The 19,455-nt window shown below is 42.7% G+C and overlaps 1 protein-coding gene across 1 annotated transcript; it reads left to right on the plus strand.

Annotated features, from left to right (window-relative positions):
• The first annotated feature begins 1,220 nt into the window (after positions 1-1,220).
• Positions 1,221-17,902, plus strand: stk40 (serine/threonine kinase 40). The gene is made up of 11 exons (XM_046399612.1): positions 1,221-1,449; positions 4,882-5,008; positions 5,499-5,584; positions 6,441-6,584; positions 7,618-7,842; positions 8,177-8,229; positions 11,595-11,710; positions 13,066-13,210; positions 13,623-13,742; positions 13,860-13,944; positions 14,187-17,902. Exons 2-11 carry the CDS (start codon positions 4,891-4,893, stop codon positions 14,403-14,405), a joined length of 1,311 nt encoding a protein of 436 aa, XP_046255568.1. The 5' UTR covers positions 1,221-1,449; positions 4,882-4,890; the 3' UTR covers positions 14,406-17,902.
• The last annotated feature ends 1,553 nt before the right edge of the window (positions 17,903-19,455 follow it).

Raw genomic sequence — 19,455 nt, forward strand, 5'->3', positions numbered from 1 at the left:
CAAAAAAGTCTAAAGTATGGCCAACCTTGGTTTCCCTTAACGTGACATTAAATCGTGATTAAATCATGCTTCATTCACAGACCCTGCATTTTGAGTTATGAATCAGTTTCCTCTTTAAAGGCTGCGGGTAGGACACTGTAAAGCCACAGGCAGACAAATGTTTCATGTGGCCGGGGGCATATGCTCGTCTGAGTCAAGGCAGGAAGACTAAAGCAACTCGAGTAAGCCTCTGTCAAGTTGGTTACCCTCCATGTCTATCACACCTGCCCACTGGTTTGAAACTGGTAGCTGTGGGTGGTATTTAAGATCAATCAGGGAGTCTAAATTGGGAGCATAGGTGGGCTTTACTAAATGTCACTGTCATTCAGAACTACGTTAGTTAAATAAAATGGGTAACAGGTTGGCTTTTTAATGTTAGCAACTGCAATTTTCCCTATCTGCAATTTCTTGTTTCAACACACAGGTTGCATTGATCCATTTTTTGAGGGGACAATGAGTCTCAGATCTTGAATATCTATTGCATTTTTTTTTTTTTCTAACTGAACATGTGACACAAAGTTTCACTGAGTCATTTGGTTAACCTGAAGAGATTCCTCCCATGCACAGTTGCATTAAGGCAAATTGTTTTTATCTATGGAAACAGGTAAGTTTAATGATTTCCATGATGAAAAAATTTAGTTTTTAAGTTATTACGGTGATACTGAAGATGAAAGGATTTTATTGTTTGTTTGTTTTTTTGTACATATATATTGCTTGTTATATTACAATTCAAGGACAACATTTGTTTTTTAGAAGTTCCTTTTTTCTGATTACTTCTTCTGTCTATTAAACCTTTTATTTGAACATCTTAGGACAGATCACAATGTTCTTAGTTTGCAATGTATTGTTAAATGTAATAAGTTATGTTTTGAAGGGCAAAACCAGAGTGGTTATTTTTAGCGTCGTATCCATGTGGGCTGGGTGTTTATTTGCAAACAAGCTCACGATGAGATTCAGTGTACACGCTGATGTTTGCAAATGGTGTTGTTTCACTCCACTTAGACTTAATTTTACTGTATCAGGCTTTTCTCTCACAGACAAGCATGACGTAATGCGTTTCATTTCGCAAGTCTTAATATGCAAAGAATTTCATCATCAGTGCACAACCATTTACTTGAAAAAAACAGACCGGTGTTGGCATTGGTGGAGCGCAGCTGTCAATCAAATAAGTATGTGCGTCATTTCCGTTGTCAGGTGGCGTTGTCGCTGTGGAAAGATGCGATCAGCGAAGAGCGGAGGCTTTTCCTTAATTGCTCATTTCGGTAACAGAGGCTAAACAACCCGAAACCAACCCTCTGTGGTCTCTCCTGCTTAAGCGAGAAGCTCCGCGCATCCACCACAGCGTTTACCCAAGAAATGTCGATGTTGTAAGCAGACAACGCAGACTTTATCCGGCGGTTTTGGCTCGAGGTAAGCGAGGTAGCGACTACATTGCTCTCTAGCTTTCTGGCACGGCTAGCCAGCTGTAATGTTACCTACTTTGTTTAAATGGCCTCCCGGCTGCTCTGTATCCTCCGGCTTCACGTTAGCTAACGTCCGTCGCCGGCAATCTTATTGAAACGTTTCGGCACGTAAATATACATGCTAAAACAGCCGTAACCTAGCTAAGGGCTGCTTTGTGTAGTTTGCACCGAAAGCCCAACTCCTTGTTGTGCTGTGTGCCCCTTTGTGTGGCCGGTGTGCCTGAAGCTGTGGCAGCGTATTTAGCCGAGGAATTCAGTCAGCTTTGTTGTCGCACTAAGTTTGTACATGCACTCAAGTTTCTTTCAGTGTTGATGTTTCCCTACATAAATGTGCACCATAAATAGTAATGTGTACATTTGTGTTTATTTAAACAACCGCCTCAGTCAGACGTTGTCTACGTTAACACACGTCGTGTATTAATGCGGTTTAGTGTGTAATTTTAAACATCTCGAGCCGGTCAAGTAGTCATTGTTGTGGGCAAAACACATTAGTACCTGGATACTCGAGTTATGAGCTGTCTGTGGAGTGGTTTTGCCCAAGTTATAAGGCATAACGTCAGCGTTTTACTCTTACGACTCGTCTCGTTTACGCTGTTCGCTGCCAGGACTGAACGGTGTCCAGATCCTGTGGTCTCAAAATGGCACCAAACAGTGTGTGACAGTCTGTGTGCATTTGCAATTATTTTCGCCGTCTAGCAATTTATAATATGACCTTGTGTACACACACACTTGTTGTGGAAGTTGTTGTTGCAATAATATAGTCAACGACTACAGTAAGAGGTGTGCTCCATAGCGGTAGGTGTGTGTGTGTGTGTGTGTGAGCTGACATGATTGATTGACATTTCTTTCAAGCCGCAGGAGTGAATCGTGTATGACCTTCGACTTGTTTCACCCCTTTGTCCTGTCTGCTGTGTTTGATCTATGCGTGGATCACTATCTTGCTAGCTTTACAATCGCTCCAGATTTTGTTATCCACTTGCATGTTTACCTGCTCAAGTGTCCTTATGATTTCTTTGTCTACCCTGATACTATACTGATTTTTGCGATCAAGCTGTTCTTGCAGAGCCAGACAAGTGGCATGGAGTCTGGGTGGGTGGATCTTGAGACACCTACGTGGTTGTTTTGTTCTGATACTATTTAAGGAGCCCACATTTCTCGTGGGCACCGGCAGCGTGTCTCTCCTCCTTTTGTGTGATATGATTCAGAGGCTGTATCTGTTCTCGTCCTCCCTCTGGTACAGTCAGAGGCGGTCGTGCTTGCCAGATCACTGGCTGTGCAGAGAGGCGCAGCAGTGTCAGAAAAGGATGGCTGTGTGCTGTCATCGTGCTGATGTCATTTAGGTCAGTGTGCATTAGTTGGTTGCTTTGACCTTTGCTTTTTAGATGTGTCAGGGGCTGGCTCCACAGCACTAGAACTGGTATTTAGTAGGTAGATGGATAGCCTTGGGTCCATGTGTGTTATGTATAAGTTTGTGTCCCTGAGTCAGTTTAGTCCAAGGTCCATTAATTATTATGTTGTTAACTCTTAACTATGTAGCTGTAGACAAAGGAAATGCATACAAAGTACAATCACAGTTAACCTTGTTAAACATCTAGGAATTGGCCACAAATGAAATGCCTGTTAGTTCTGGGTTCTGTCTGCTTATTTTATTGAATCAAGTGGTCTTTCTAGCATTCAACCAACAATTTAAAGTGCATTTCTCCGACAGAACTGGAAGCGGTGTGTAGATTGCCTTTTCTGTCACTCTGGCTTATCCATTGCTTTGCTTTGCGTGCTCTGCAGTAAGATGCTCTCTTACTATTGGCAGCGTGACTTGGTGTCACTCTGGCTTGTGCCATAAATGCTGTCAGAAAACCTCAGCTCATCAGACACAGTGGGTGATGACTAGTGGAGATGGAGACAGATGGGCGAGAGACATGATGATGACACTGTCTGCTGTCTGGGATCACAAAAAGCCTCATGGAAGTGAGAATTCATACCAGCCCATACTGACTGCCAACTGTCCTGGCTCCTCTCTGCCCAAAAACGCCAACTGGCGAGTGGCGCACGATTAGTTTTGAAACAGGAAGATGGCCTAATTCATCAAAAATATCTTTTTTTTTATGGTTTGTTCCACTTCCAAAGCTGATTACATATTCTGAAGTTTTTTGGTTTTCCTCACACTCTGTACTCAATTTCTAGTGTGCCGTTCTGGAGCTGCTTTGAATTTTACTAGTATGAGTCACCTGTGTTTTGTAGTGGACTAAAATATGCACACCCCTCCCATCAATCAGTGACCCTTTTACTTCTTATATGAAACTTTGTGTTGTCCTTCCTGTGGCCATAACTTCTATATGGTGTCCCCCCCCCCCCCCAGCTGATATGATGTACATGTCAGTGGCTTGGGGGCTCATTTCATGGTCTTATTGGTGTCATCAAATAGAAATGTAAGTATTTCTGTCCAATGGAAACTCAGGACGACAACAGGGTGAGTCATTCCTCTCGGTTCAAGGCACTACTTCCCTGTTACAGGAAACAGATGGGGTTTCATCACATTGGAACTCAGTATCAGTAAACAAAACATACCTCGCACACTCTGAATGCTGGGAGGTAGATCTGCTGTGTCGCTGAAAGTAGTTTGTGTAATGACAATGTGTCATACTGTGTCACCGGCTTTCCTGTGAATCTAGTTCCTTGTCATGGTATAAGGGCTTGGCATCTTTTTTTGTTTCAGCCTTGTTCGAACATGCATGTCCTTTCAGCGTACAGTCTGTGCAGATAAGCCGGATGTACAGATTTGGAGATAAAACACGCAGATTAAGAGCAGAAAGATTTTCTAAACCCAAGTACACTGCTGCAAGAAAAGCTGCAGATGGATATGTGGTTCAGTACTGAGACACTTATTTAAAAAAAAAATGCTAAAAAAAACAGTTTTCAGAGTTTTGTTCTAATGCAACTAATTTTATGTACATGAAAGAATTTTCATTTAAATTGCAAGTGTGGCACATTTGCATTGCCTTTTGGGTAGATTGAATCTGAGGTGTCGCCCTTGACACCAGCAGCCATCTCTCTGGATGGAGCTGTAATGGCCTCACGTTCACACCAAGGTGTTGGTAAATGTGTGGGAGGGATATTTAAAATAGCCTGGGAGGAGCTGCCCTGAAGTTTACCTTCTTTAACTTCTGTTCAATAACCAGTGCATTCTCAGCTAGCCTATAGGACCCTTAGTAAAACTCTTGGTATGGTCTTATTTTTCAACAGACTATTTATGAAACTGTTTGGTTACAGATTACCGATGCTATTTTTTTCTCGTTCTGTGTCCGTGCAGCCACATGTATGTACTTACCCTTTGACTTGGCTGTCTTTATCCTGTGAACTAATCAGGTGTATTCCCTTGTAGAGCTCCAGTATGTACAAGCGGCGCTCGTCGGAGAGGGGAGCTGGAGAGACATCAGGCAGGGCCAGCAAGCTGCAGTGTCCTGGGATATCCAGCAATAATGCCAAGAGAGCTGGCCCCTTCATTCTTGGTAAGGAGGTTACTAGTGTTTGCACAAGCTCCACAGTTATGGAAACAGTAGTCAAAAATGTCTGTGGCTGTGATTGCATGAAGTATGCAATTTTTTTTAATGAATATGTGTAAATTGTGCAGGAAATCAGAAAAGGTTTGTGTGTGAATATGAGAGTTGTGGGGTGTCTCTGTGTGTGTGCACGCCTGAGAAAAGAATGTGAAGAATTTTGCTGATCCCCCTTGACATCGCCAGAAAGGTCTAAGTCTGCGTTGGAGCAAGGTTATTTCCTCCCTCTGGAAAATGCATATCCCTCCCTCCCAAACTTTAATGTTTTCTACTACACAACTGCTCTATTATTTGCAGTGCAGAGTGCCAAAGAAAACATTACACTTGGGGTGTTAATGGGTACGTGTGCATGCAGCCTTTTAATGAGTTGCAGTGAGAGCACGCACTCCAGCATGTAGCTTGCCTTTTGGTCATGCAGCTGTTCCTTTTCCTATCCTTGCAGGGCCTCGCCTGGGCAACTCACCAGTGCCCAGCATAGTGCAGTGTCTCGCCAGAAAGGACGGCACAGATGACTTCTATCAGCTCAAAGTAAGTCTGCTAGGGTTGGAATGTTTTGTGTTTTTCTCTCTCACAAACACGATGAGTTAAACACTCGGTTCAGTAAAAAACTGAGCATGTCACTCAAAACAAAGCTGTGATGTTCCAGTAGACAGCTGAACCTTTGACCTTACTTTGTTGGTATTCATTTTATGGCCCTCTGTTTCAGTCTGGTGCAAACAACACAACCTCTGCCAGGCAATCTGTTTATTGGGGCTATCCAGTGCCTGTTACACAAGGGTGGGGGCTGCAGGGGGAGGCAGAAAGGTAGCGCCCCACCTGGAATGTTGACTTAAAACCCCCAAGACCATGTAGTGAGTCAATATGTGACCCTCCCCTCATAGCTGTGACTGCAGGTCCCAGCCTGTAGAAGGTGGGATTGTTGTGGCTTCATTGTGCCTTGTTGATCTGTATAAAAGGTACAAAAGCAGAAAGGGGGACATTGTTAGTTGTCTCTAAGCCAACAGCATTGGCAGTAACCACACAGAATATGGAAATTTAAAAGGCAACTTGCAGCAGTTAGCAGAATTAGCGCTACTTGACGCTTATATTAAACATCAAGTCTCTTTTGCTTGCAGAATGTTGGTATGCTATCTAAGATCATACTCTGCTGGTGTTTTGTGTCTGCCACATAAATTGTTTACTTCACATTGGTATATAAGCAGCTGTTTTAAAGTCGCAGCACTGTTATACCATTTCCCTTGCAGAGATAGTATTGCCATAGTGCTAGGACTGAATATTAACTTTATGTTAAATGGTTAAAGCTCTTTTTCTGCTGTCTGATCCTATATGCACTCTTCTGTTATGACCTCGAATGATTGCCCTGGCTCATGTGTTGTTACGGCAGATCCTAACGCTGGAGGAGCGGGTGGATTCTGCAGGGGAGACTCAGGAGGAGAGGCAAGGGAAGATGTTACTGCACACAGAGTATTCCCTCCTCTCGCTGCTGCACAACCAGGATGGGGTGGTCCACCACCACGGCCTCTTTCAGGTACGTTCGAACATGTGCACATCCTGCAGTTCAGTTCTATGAATCAACGTCATGGGCAAAAAAAAAAGAGAAGAGTTTCTTAGTTGTGGGGTATTACTCAGCCCTTTGTGGGCGAGTATTCTGTAGAATTGAACATGATGAATACACCATCATTACCGTGGTGAAGTTTGTCACTCTCTATTCAGGTCACTATTCAGAATATGGAATCACCATGTAAATACAAGTAACAGCATGCTCTTTTCAGCTCAGTAATAGCAAGGGTAAGATTGTCATTAGTCCAGCCAATTTCTTGCATTTTTTTTATCAATAGATAAGTGGGAGTACCATTAAAAGCTATATTTATCTGCAGTCATCCTCTATTCACAGCCACATCCATTCAGTGTGCCCCCTCCTCCCTCACCTGTCTTCCTGTCCGCCTGCTCCTTTAACTTTGTTATTTTTCCATCTGCTTTCTCTCTCTGTTTTTCTCCTTTGTCTTTCTTTCACATCCTGTCTCTTCCACTCTGCTGGTGTTCTCTGCAAAGCAGCATTGAGCCATGCACTATGATTCATTTAGCCCTGCAGTATTGATTGGATTATTATAGTGCATCTCCACTGTGAGAGAACCAGTTAAGATTGTATGCTTTCAGAGGTGCTGACTGCATCAAAAAAAAAAACAACAAAAAAAAACCTGACAACCCGATACAGAAATCAATAAGAAGTGGTGACTCTGCTGAGACTGGAGTTGGAAGAAGAGGAATGACCCGTGTTATTCGTCCTCCAGATGTACATGTGTCTTATTGACATATGCAGGCTGATGACTGATGGCCTCTACCCTGCTTGAATGTGTATCTTTCTAAGCTGAATGAATCCCCTTGATTAGTTGGAATAGTGCAGCAGTCCATTCAGTTTGATGCATTCACAGATGCCTTAACTTATATTGATTGGATGCTGTTGGAAAGTACGTCAAAAATACGTCAACAACTCTGTCTACTTAAATGTCGAACCTTCCCGAAGATATCTGCTCACACTTCTCTGCATCGTTGTTCCACAGGATCGAGCCTGCGAAATAGTGGAGGACATGGAGGCCAACAAAGTGCGCAAGATGAAGAAGCGCATCTGCCTCGTGCTGGACTGCCTGTGTGCTCACGACTTCAGTGACAAAACAGCAGATCTCATAAACCTCCAGCATTACGTCATAAAGGAGAAGCGACTGAGCGAGCGCGAGGCCATCGTCATCTTCTACGATGTGGTGCGTGTGGTGGATGCCCTTCATAAGGTGAGTGCGGGATGTATTTGGGTGGACCACTCCAGAAAAAGGGTCCACTTCTTCTAAAAGGTCTTAATCATCAGAATACCTTACCTTTTAGACATAAAAATATTATGAAGGTGCAGTTTTGTATTTCTTCAGTGAAGAAAGCTCAGACGTGACATTGTTTTGCCAACTGTAGGAGAAATTGCTTTGTTATTGTTAGCTAATTGCACATCCTTTCTGATTACATATCTCCCCTGCTTGTGCCACTCTCAAAAACAAACTGATTGTTTTGATGCCAGAGATTCCCTAAAGACAATGTGACTAAACATTTTTTCCTCTCTCTCTTTCCTGCATGCAGAAAAACATTGTGCACAGAGACTTAAAACTGGGAAACATGGTGCTGAACAAACGGTAAGAAGAAACACGTTCTCTCATCAATCGGTTAGCTTGCCAATAATCTCTCCCATTATAACGGGTCAGTCATTTTAGCCTGCCAGTAAGTCATTCTATCTCATGTGACCTGTGTGAGAGGCCCCAGCAGCCTGTATCCAGTGTGCATTTGGCTTTAAATCCAAGCAGGCGTCACATTCTCAGGGTGAGATCAGTCGTAGGAACCTAAAGCCTTGCTCTCTTGCTCCTTATCCGGGGTCTGTGTGTGCTGAGAGAAAGATGATTACTCTTTCCCAGTGGTTGGACTGCAGGAAATGGAGGGTGAACTGAACTCTGGTGCAAAACATAGTAAGAATATGCCACTGCTTTGTTCTCGGTGGGAGAGATTTCGGGGTGGGTGGAACATAAGCAGTGTTATATGGCACTTATGTTATATGGAGACTCTGATCATTATCCTGCAAAGACAGTCTTTTCCATTTGGAAGGACATGACTAACATTAATACACACATATTTTCTAGCTTATGCACACCTTCACATCCAAACATCGAGCTGGTTTGCATCACGCACAAGTGAGTGCAGTGCCCGAGTTGCCCCACACTCTACTCAGTCACTTCTCATACATGGTCTTCATGTCTGAGTATGTGCATTGAAATGTCACATTGTCAGCTTATGTCTTTACCGCACGCTCTGCATCTCAGGCATCAGAGCGCTTTGTCCTCACCACCACCAACAACAGCAGCAGCAGTAGCAGTGGTGATGAAACAGGAGAGTGTTTTGGCCGGGGGTGGAGGGTGGCGGAGCGAGGAGCAGACGAGCGGAACACTCCGTCCCAGCTGGAGACAAAGGGGAGGCCTGCCAAAGGCCCCATAGCTCAGAGCTGACTCACATGTACACACATAGTCATCATTTATTTACCCTCAATTCTGCTTTTTCTCTATTTTCTTTCACACCCCAGTCCCTTTCCTGCCTCGATTGTTTTCCCGTTTTAACCCGTTTTGTCATATCCCGTTTTTCTTTTCACTTTTCTCATCTTCCTAATACAACATACCTAGCTAGCTTGCATGTTTCCTCTGGCACTCCACCCTTGATGAGTATGAATGTACACTCCGTATGGGAAGGCCATGGTCATTTTAGATGCAGTCCAATCCCAAAATCCCCTCTCCTCGCCTGTGACTTGCCGTCATTATGGGAAATGCACCAACGCCATTGACCAGCTCAGCAGTTTATGCAATAATGATGTGATTTCCTCTTACAGAGCCAGCTGTTGTGAAAGCAGGATGTCATAAATCAGTCTGCAGAATTGTTAACGATGTATGTCAGAGCTCTTTTGACTTCTTGATTTTTTTTTTTTTGGTATTTTTAAAGGGACATTCAATTTTATTTTGTTTTTATTTCTTCCAGAGACATCACCTGACATACATTGTTTTGTCTCAAGTTTGATTACCCCTTTTGACTGTATCTGTGGATTGATATTGTCCGCTATTCAGCAAAAGAATTCACCCTGAGATTATTCTTTAGCAATGTTTTTAGTACATTGAAACACAATATTAGATGACCAGTAGCTGTGATGTCCCAATGCCAACATTTAGATATTAGGTTTGAAACATTTGCTACAGCTCAGCTTGAGCGCTAGTATAACCCTTCAAACCACTGATTGGTTACACTTCCGAGAAATGAAATATGCTGATCTCTGTAGGATTTGCCCTGTGTTTAACCTCTCTTCTCAGCTGGCAGATTTTCAGAAAATGTTGTGGGCAGGAAGGAGACGTAAAGGGACTGTTTAGGTTTCTGGTTTCCTGATTTACTTGGGGTCACATGACTAGGAAGCAGTGATGGTGTGCTCTCTATTCAGTCTCCGGGGACCCTTGCCTCATGAGGCAAACATGCAATTTCATTTACCCAATCTCCGGTGCAAGAATGGAAGCCTGGGTCGTGATGCGCGCAGACAAAAGAACAGACTCCTACATAAAGGAAGCTTTTATGTCGAGGGTCCTTGAGGCATTGCACTCCGGTCCTTGGGCCCATCCTTGTACAGATCACAAGGCCACCGTATGGTTATAGAGACTTAAATCACTGAAGCTGTTGAAGGGTTGGATTGCATAAATAGTTTGAAATTGAGTGAACCGAATGTTTAAAGGGAAGTTTGAGATTGGAGCATTTGGTTGAAAATTGAGTGTTTGACAGGAATAGGCTCCAGACACTGTAATGGGAGCTGTGTGTGTGTGTGTGTGATGGAGCAGGGTGTGAAAGTGAGAGAGAATAGGGGAAGCTGTTGACCTCAGGCTTTTTAGAAAGCGGATGTGGGTGAGGAGCGTGATCGAGAGAGGACCCAGACTCTAAACCATGGCTTTTTTTGTGTGTGTTGGTGCTTTTGAATGCATTTTTGTGTGTGCATGTTCACCATGAGAGTGATTGTGTGGGTGCACTTGAAGTTTGTGTACATATTTTAAATCTTTGTGAGCTTTATATATTCATTTGCCAACCCATCACCATGCAGGATTAGTCATCGAGTCAATTATCCCAAGCCACAGGTTGACTCATGTGTTTGTCAAAGTGCGGCTTTTATATTTTCTCTTTCCCTGCTAAAAGAACATGAACAACAAGAACAAGATATAGACAGTCCATAAACCCTTAGCTTTAATACTATTAGGTTTCACTCCACCACACGCAAACTAAATTTACCTTGATGACTCAGAGAAAAATCCTATAGTGCCACATTGTTTCCACAGAAACCAAATTAATCAAACAGTGCTGCCTTGTCTTCTCAGACTTTGAAGCGCCAGTCTGTCTGGCATGATTCTCAAAATGTCTCAGGCCTGATGTAGGATGATGGGTATCAGCCAAAATTGTGATGCATTATGTAGAATGTCAGAGTTTACATAAAGCTTAACTAGTATGTACATAAACAAGAAGGAGCACACTTAAAAGAACATTGTATGGAGAATTATCTACAATGAACAATGAACACCTAATGCAATGTCCTACAGAGTCTACATGCCCTCATGTCAAAAACATGTCTTAACTACAAGTGTAACATACGTACTGTATTTTAATAAGACAGGGTGTGCATGCTCTATTTTGCATCTGGCAATTTTCAGATACTGATGTATTAAGGCCCAGTGAACTGAAGAGTAATAAAGCAGCAAGACATGATTGTAAGTCCCTGTCTCTGTTGGCTAGTGTTTACTTCATGCTTTGAGACGTGAGTGTTTTGCATTCAAAACTCCAAAGTTTATGGACATCACCAGGGCAGATTATTTACAGAGTTCATAAGCAGTGAGAATATTTGGGTAATCACTTGATTCAGGAATCAGGTTCTTGATTCAAATCGGAAGTATAGGAAGTATTTATCAAGTGTGTTTGTGTTGTTTGTGCTTGCTTACAGGACTCACCGAATCACCATCACCAACTTCTGCCTAGGAAAGCACCTGGTGAGTGAGGACGACCTGCTGAAAGACCAGAGAGGAAGTCCAGCCTACATCAGCCCTGATGTATTAAGTAGTGAGTGAAAAACCGATCTGTTTCCTACATGTTCTTTTTAAAGTGCTGAAAAGCTCCTTTCTGACATTCAGCATTGAGATTTATGTAGTTGAAACTGACAAAAACAGTGAGATGCTGATTCTCCCAACAGTCATACCTGCTTTTGCAGTGATTGATCACGTATGCGCATTTATGATAACCAAGTCGCTGCCTGGGTCTCCCCCGTCTACAGACCAGAGAGTTCCGGTTCGAAGAGTGACCCGTGTTAATCGTTCTCCAGATGGGATCCTGGGATTCTTTTAAATAGCATTGCGTAACATTAAACACCCAGCCTTGTGTTTGATTTTCCGGTTATTAGGCAACAAGAAAGAAGTTATGTTGCAATCTCGGACTGGCAAAAACTCGAAATAGCATTTTTTTTCTTTGTTTGTATAGTCACGGTGAAGTTGCACTTTCTCATGGTATGTGTGCAGAGGAAGCTACTTTCCTCTTTGTGTGAGACATGTCCTTTGTCAGGAGAAAAAGCAGAAATCCATTTTTTATTAAGCTTCACAATGCTCGTTTGTCAAAGTAAATGTGCAGACCTGAGCGCCACACACAAATCAGGTTGATATTTGAGCATGCACTTAGTAAACCCCAGTTCCATCCATTTGAGCAATGATTTCTGGAACATCGTCCTGGACACTGTACAAGACTAAGAAGAATCATTTCAAACAGAAATCATTCACCTTCAACCACTCAAACTGCAGATAAAACCCGGGCGTGTGTATCAGCATAACGTGACAGGCACACAATTAAGCAGAGCTTCAGTGACTCATGCGCTGATGACTCACTAGAGGGAAACTACTCCCATCTACCCCCACCCCCCTCCCATCTCCTGTGTGAGTGTGTGTGCGTGTCACAAGCTTTAACATAATTGTCCGCTGCTGTTGCTACCGCCTGGCTGGCTGTAACAGCACGCTGCCTATAGTCATGTACAGCCCTGATGCTCCACCCTCAGCGGCTCCAGTTATTCATCACAGATCCATGGCAGATTTAGTGGCTGGGAGGTTAATTATAAAAACTGCTCTCCTATTTACAAAGGCGGCACTGTACTGCAAATTTCTAGAAAATACAGAGGATGTGGAGTCATTGCTTGTTTGTGTTTGCTCATCTTGTTAATGATTAGACCTGATGACCCGACATGAATTGGACTTGTTAAAGGGTTGATCACCTCTGAGTCACACTGGGCAAAAGCACCACACTAAACAAATGCCAGTTTCAACCTTTATGGCTTATCTGATTTTGAGTATAGAAAAGCACTTTGCTGTCACCTTTTTCAAATTCGATATTTGTTGATCTCATTGGCTGTGTTCCCCTCTCCTTCCTGTGTCCAGGTCGGCCGTACCGTGGTAAACCCAGTGACATGTGGGCTCTTGGTGTGGTCCTGTTCACCATGCTGTATGGCCAGTTCCCCTTTTATGACAGCATACCTCAAGAACTCTTCCGCAAGATCAAGGCTGCTGAGTACTCCATCCCAGAGTGAGTCCTTGTGACAACTGGGGGACAGTTTTTCAAAGCAATGGAACGACAGCTGCTTTGACGACATCATTAGATGCACACAGTTTCAACTCTTTGCTCTTTGCCATAATCCTGCAACACAAAACGAAATTAACTGCAGTTATACTGACAGAATTTTTTTGGGATTTCCCCCGACCAATCAGATGAATCATTGTTTATGTGTTTTGACCAAATATTTTTGCACTCTTTGTGCAGGATTAAGGTTTTCCTTTTAGGCAAAACCTTTACTGAGAGTTGACCCCATTTTCATATTCAGTTTGGACCTGCAGAAATGACAGTGTTATCATTCAATAGAGACTTTGTGGACTTGTGACTTATAGTCTCATTTAACAAATAAAACTGTCCCTTCCTGTTCTCCTCCACCTCCTCACAGGGACGGTCGTGTGTCTGAGAACACAGTGTGCTTGATCCGAAAGCTGCTGGTGTTGGACCCTCAGCAGAGGCTTACTGCAGGAGAAGTACTGGAGTCTCTCAGTGTCATCATTGCCTCATGGTAGTTGCTCCCCCTGCTGGAAATTTGAAAAATTACATACAGTGACTCCCCACAGGTCATCTCAGATTGCTAACCTCAGTGTTGTTAATCACCCTCATTGTGTTTTCCTAATCACAGGCAGTCTGTTTCATCGTTGAGTGGCCCCCTGCAGGTGGTGCCGGATATTGACGATCAAGTTAATCACCCAGAACATCTGCAAGAGGTAAGTTATTATTATCTGAGTAAGGATCCTGTTGGATAAATCCAGAACAGCTAAAGTAAAGTCACAAAAGATGGAGTGTTAGCTAGATGCAGCTATGTTCAATTGTATCAGCAGGTTTATATAACTCGCCTTTTTCATGTAGTTTACCTCATATTTACATTACTTCCCAGATACACATTGAGAACATGTTTATGTCAGTCAGCTCGGATGTTGCAGCACATTGAACAAAATTCTTTCCTCAGGCCAAGGTGATAGAAGAGTCTTCACAGTACGAGTTCGAGAACTACATGCGCCAGCAGCTGCTGCTGGCTGAAGAAAAGAACACTATCCATGAGGCCAAGAGCTTTCTCACCAAGCGCCAGTTTGGCAGCATTCCACCTGTGAGGCGCCTGGGCCATGACGCCCAGCCTGTCAGCCCGCTAGATGCTGCAATCCTGGCACAACGTTTCCTCCGGAAGTAGTCCCCCACCAACCCATCTCGGTCACTCTGACCTCCCCAGGGAGTTCAGGGTCCTGCGGAGTCCAGAGAGGACTGAGGAGGATAAGCCCCAAAACTGAACTCGCATACAGGAGGCCCAGCCAAACCAGGGTATAGACAGCCACATTTGTAGGTGGGCTTTGGGCAAGCTATGTGGAGCCTGTGTGAGGAGGACACCAGAACAAACTGCCAATGTAGAACTTCACTCCTCATGTCTGCATCCTCTAGTGAAACATGGAAGACCCGGAGGAAGATCTGAACCAAAGGTTCCTTGCCCTCAGGTCACCTGCAGTCAGATCTCACTGTGCAACCAACCTGATGGCACAGTCACACATGGGGCTAACACAAGGCTCTGCCTGAAGTGTTGAAGAGACAATTAACCCCATATTCCTCCTCCTCCTTTTCCCTCCTCCTTTGAGATCTCCCTACTGTAACAGTTCCCCCATCAACTCTGGATCCCCTGAGCAATACAGGACCAGAATCATGTAGCAACCCTTTCTCTTCCTAGTGGTTAATGGTATTGCCTCAAGTCAGATCACCTGATCACAGATGTCACTTCTCTATACCTCCATTCCACTCTCTTCCTCTGCCTCTTCCCACTCCTTTCTCTCCCTCTCTACTGTTTTCCTGTATCGAAATGATCCAGACTGGTCCTGTCTGTTGACTTCAAATCAATCTACCTCTCTGTCTCTCTTCTGTTGGTAAACCATGCTCACTGTTCTGAGACAAGGGATTGTAACAATGGAGTCTTGATGCCACCAGTGACATAAAGCATTAATGTCTTCTGTCAAAGTGATAATGCTTTGAAACCTTTTCAGTGGTTTCAAAAAAAATCTGAATAAGCTTTTTTATCATATTTACCTTAATAAGTAGCATTTTATCCCTACCTTTTGATTGAAGATACTGAATATCAAATTATGTGTACACACATCCTTTGATATTTGCAGAATGCATTGTCTCCTTTTGCTCATCCCTGTGGAAATCTATTTTTAGCATCTAGGCAGCTAGTGTGAGGTACCTGGAAGTCACAATGCCAAGAACTGAATGGGGAATAACTGCTGGATCCTCCCTGCCAAGGCATATTGATGGTGACGCTTTCTCAGTGCCATTATAGAAGATCAGGCACTGTTGTGTTTCTATTGCCAAAAATCATGTCTTAATATTACTCTTAGCCAAGGAAACCGGCACCCACAGCCCCATTCAGAATCAAATGGATTCCAGGTATTCCTACTTCCCTCTTTTTCTTTATCAAGACAGATCATGGGACAAGTTTGTTTTCAGTATGAATGTGAATTATCATTCTACGCTTTGATACGTCTGCAGCGTCCATGAGTGTGTACGTGTGTGTTTTTCGGGCCAGGCAAAATAAGAGTCTGCAGAACTGTCGAGCTGTTAACCTCTGACAGTCACAGACCCTTAAAGCTATCCTCCAGTCATTGTGTTCTGTTATCTGGCCTGCCTCAGTGGCAGACACTGTGAAAACCAGAGCAGGCTTTTCCAAGACAGGGCTTGACTGAATGTTTTTAGCAATTGTTATGATTGCCGTGAAAGCTTTCTTAAGATTGGAGAATATCACATATCTATTACCATTCTTAAGCCCTCTCTCTAGCTCATCTTGTACAAGCTCATATTGTCTCACCATGTTGGCTCTCTGTACAGAGAGGCTATCTGGTGGCAGTAATCGATACTGTAATATTTCATAGAGAAATGAAAATACAGACTTATAGGTTTTTAATTTAGTTGCTGGGTTTTGTTAGCTATAGGTGCATTTTTCTTTTTTTTTTTCTTTTTTTTTTGATAAGGAGTTTTTTCAAACCATGGCAAAGCTACTAACCAGTGACTGTTAGGCATCTGTACACTGCAACTTGCCTTTGCATATTGGTAACTGCTTTAGGCTATCTAGACTTCTTCCTATTTATATTCAAACTGACTGCATGAACATAGGCTTGGGAATATTTTCAAATGTCTTTAAATCTTCTTTTTTTTCCTTGTAATTTCACTTTGATTTATTTATTCACTCATCTAGCTTTCCCAAACCTCCCCCCCTTCAAACCACTGGGACTTGTATCGCAGACATTGATCGTAGCCTGTCAAAAATGTCCATTTAAATAGAAATATATCCGAAGACTAGGTGCAACTTCCGACAGTGAAACAGGCCCCAAATCTCTGCTCTCTCAGCTTTAAGAAGTGTTAACTCCAACAGTGGTTCTCATTTTGATCCTTTGAGCCACATTCATGAAAGTGTAGCATCTACTTTTTTTTTTTTGTTTTGTTTTGGTTTGTTTTTTGTGTGTGTTTTTCTGTTCCTAAATAATTTTCTTGCCATTTTGCCACAGAGTCTGTGGTCAATTTAAGCTACACTAATAACAAGACTGACTTTTGTTCCGTTTTTTTTTTCTTTTAACAAAAAAAGACAAAATGATACACATTATCCTGATTTGGGGGGGGTCCAAACATTAATCCCCATAAATTCCCACACAAGGGTGCACTCTCTGGTCAGTATGTAAATATATACCACCATGACTGCTCCAGTCATATTGTATGTAGTTCCACCCAGTGAGATACCAACTCTGTTTCAACACATACCGATTGACGTGCATTATGGGCCACGTTGGCCATCAACCACCACATCTGGAGGCTAAAATAATATGTAAAGAAAGCTGTCGGCTTTCTCCCACCTCAATGTGAATTCCATGGGTATACAGCAGTATTGTAGTAGTCTAGATTGTTCATCAGAAAAGGGTGTTTTATTAACACCATAGCCACTGCTGAATGCTGACATTAAGTGATCGTCTGTAGAAAGTGTCTTAAGCCATCTTCCGTGCCCAACTACAGATTAGTTAGCAGCTACAGCTTGAGTAGGCCCTCGATGTAGATGGTTTTTTTCCCCGCCCCCCGCAATCAAAAAGTGTTTCACTTTCTAGCTAGTGGATTGTACCACATTTGATGTTTGTTTTACAGAGTTGTATTGGTAGACTGCAGTGTGGACTGAAAAGCATGGAAATAGTGTGAGGTTAAACTCTGTGTAAAACATGTGACCGTTGCATGATTGTAAACTTGCAAAGTGTGCCAACCAATAGAGAACCTGCAGATAATTTACTCCTTTGGGTCCGACAAGAAACTACAAAGCAAAATGGATATACCTGTTAATTGGACGAATAGTCAAATGTTACTGCAAATTTTCAAAAGTTCATTTTTTATGATGATTTTTCACCCTGCTTCTAAAATCCTAAGTCGTCAGTATATAACCAATAAATTGCTGACTGTTTCAACTGGAAACTTGGTGTAGGATATGAAAAGCGGTGTAGCTTATACCCAATGGGATAATGTGTTGTAAGCTGCTTGGTCAGACATGGGCATCTAGACACAGAAAACTGCGTAATTGTACAGATGAAAAACACGTTTGTATAAAAAACATATTTTTCTACTTCATCAGATCTCTACATGCATGTCAGCAATAAACTTTGATATGGAAATATACAACTTTATGTTCTTTTTTTGTATTCCCTTCCTTTGCCAGTAGGTGGTGTACTTTCTTAAAAATTAAACTAAAGGCAGGAGTAGGAGCAGTAGGTTTAACGTTGGCACTTGTAGGAATGTTATGCTGAATGTTCCTCTTTGTTGGCTTCCACATATTTCTCTAGCATATGTGGACCATACAACCTACAGAACATATTCAGTAGTGCCAACCATCTATGCGTATTTCAACATGATGCAGTCTCAAGCCTCTGAGGGTGAAACCTGTATGAAGAACGAGCAGAATAAAGAATAAGTGAGTCTGTGTGCGTCTATACCACCTCAGTTTTGGACCAGACAGGGGTGGACGTGCTGAAACAGGAAGCCTCCTGCTGACTGCCAGCACTGTGGGACTCTGTGGGCCGCTCCGTCGATTCCCCCACCTAACCTCAGGCTTTTGAATGCACACACACCTTCTCGAGCAGGGCATTAATTCCATTTTTTAAAAAAAAAAAAAAAATCATGCGTGCCTGCCAAAAAATACACACAGGCAGATGGAAATCTCATCATATGCAGGCATGATGGACACACTGGGTTAAATCTGTGATAATGATATGTGCAAATGTCAACCAGTCACTATGAATGGTACATACACATTTATACTGTGATTGTACATTTTACCAGGAAGATTTTAGAGTGGGATCAAAGAACAAATTAGGAAACCTATTCAGACCTGTGGCCAACACATTCTTGCTTCAGTCAATAAGTAGTAGCCAAAGGGGGGAAATGTTGTGCTGATTTGCTCAAGAGAATAATAACAGAGTTCAAGTTTAACCTTTCCCACCCTTCTGAGATTCTCACCACAGAGTTTGTCTCAATTGGGTCACTCCTCTGGATCATTACACCCCTCTTCCAACTTGTCAAGCTGGGTGGAAAAGTCTCAAGGGTCAGAGTTCCACAGATGCTTTGTCCCTATAAACTACAACCAGCTGGCCTTGAGGAGGTCCATCCAAGATTCATGTGTGTCTCAAACAAACGATTGTTCATTAAAGACTACGTCAGACATCTGTAATGCTCTTTCTTAATTACCTTAGAGACCATTACATATTCAGTTTCACCAGAAAAGAACATGCTTCATCCAGTTGGACACAGATGACATGGGATAAACAGCAACCCACTTTTCCAGATGTGTGTACATAGCACTGTTGTCATAGCTTTACGTGTGTCAGTTACTGGTAGCAGTATATTTAACTGTTAAAAATGCATTAGAAATAATTAATTTGAGGACACAGCTGCATCTGCTCTGTAGTTATTATTCTATGTGTTTATGTGAGGGGATGAATGTGTCTCCAGCTGTGCACAGCATGATAAGGCTTTATGGCCCCCTCCTGACAAGACACTCAGATTTAATGTTCTCACAGCTACATAAGAACAGGCCACATGATATCAGATGATCTAAGCCTAAAAAGACTGAACATCAGATTTCATGCAGTTGAGTTTAGTGACTGGTGGAAGTTCCATCTCTAGACATGTGCCTGCACTGCATACTGATGATACAGTGTCTAGCCTTGTCTGAT

Source organism: Scatophagus argus, chromosome 9 (genome assembly GCF_020382885.2).
Source record: "Scatophagus argus isolate fScaArg1 chromosome 9, fScaArg1.pri, whole genome shotgun sequence".
Taxonomy (NCBI): domain Eukaryota; kingdom Metazoa; phylum Chordata; class Actinopteri; family Scatophagidae; genus Scatophagus; species Scatophagus argus.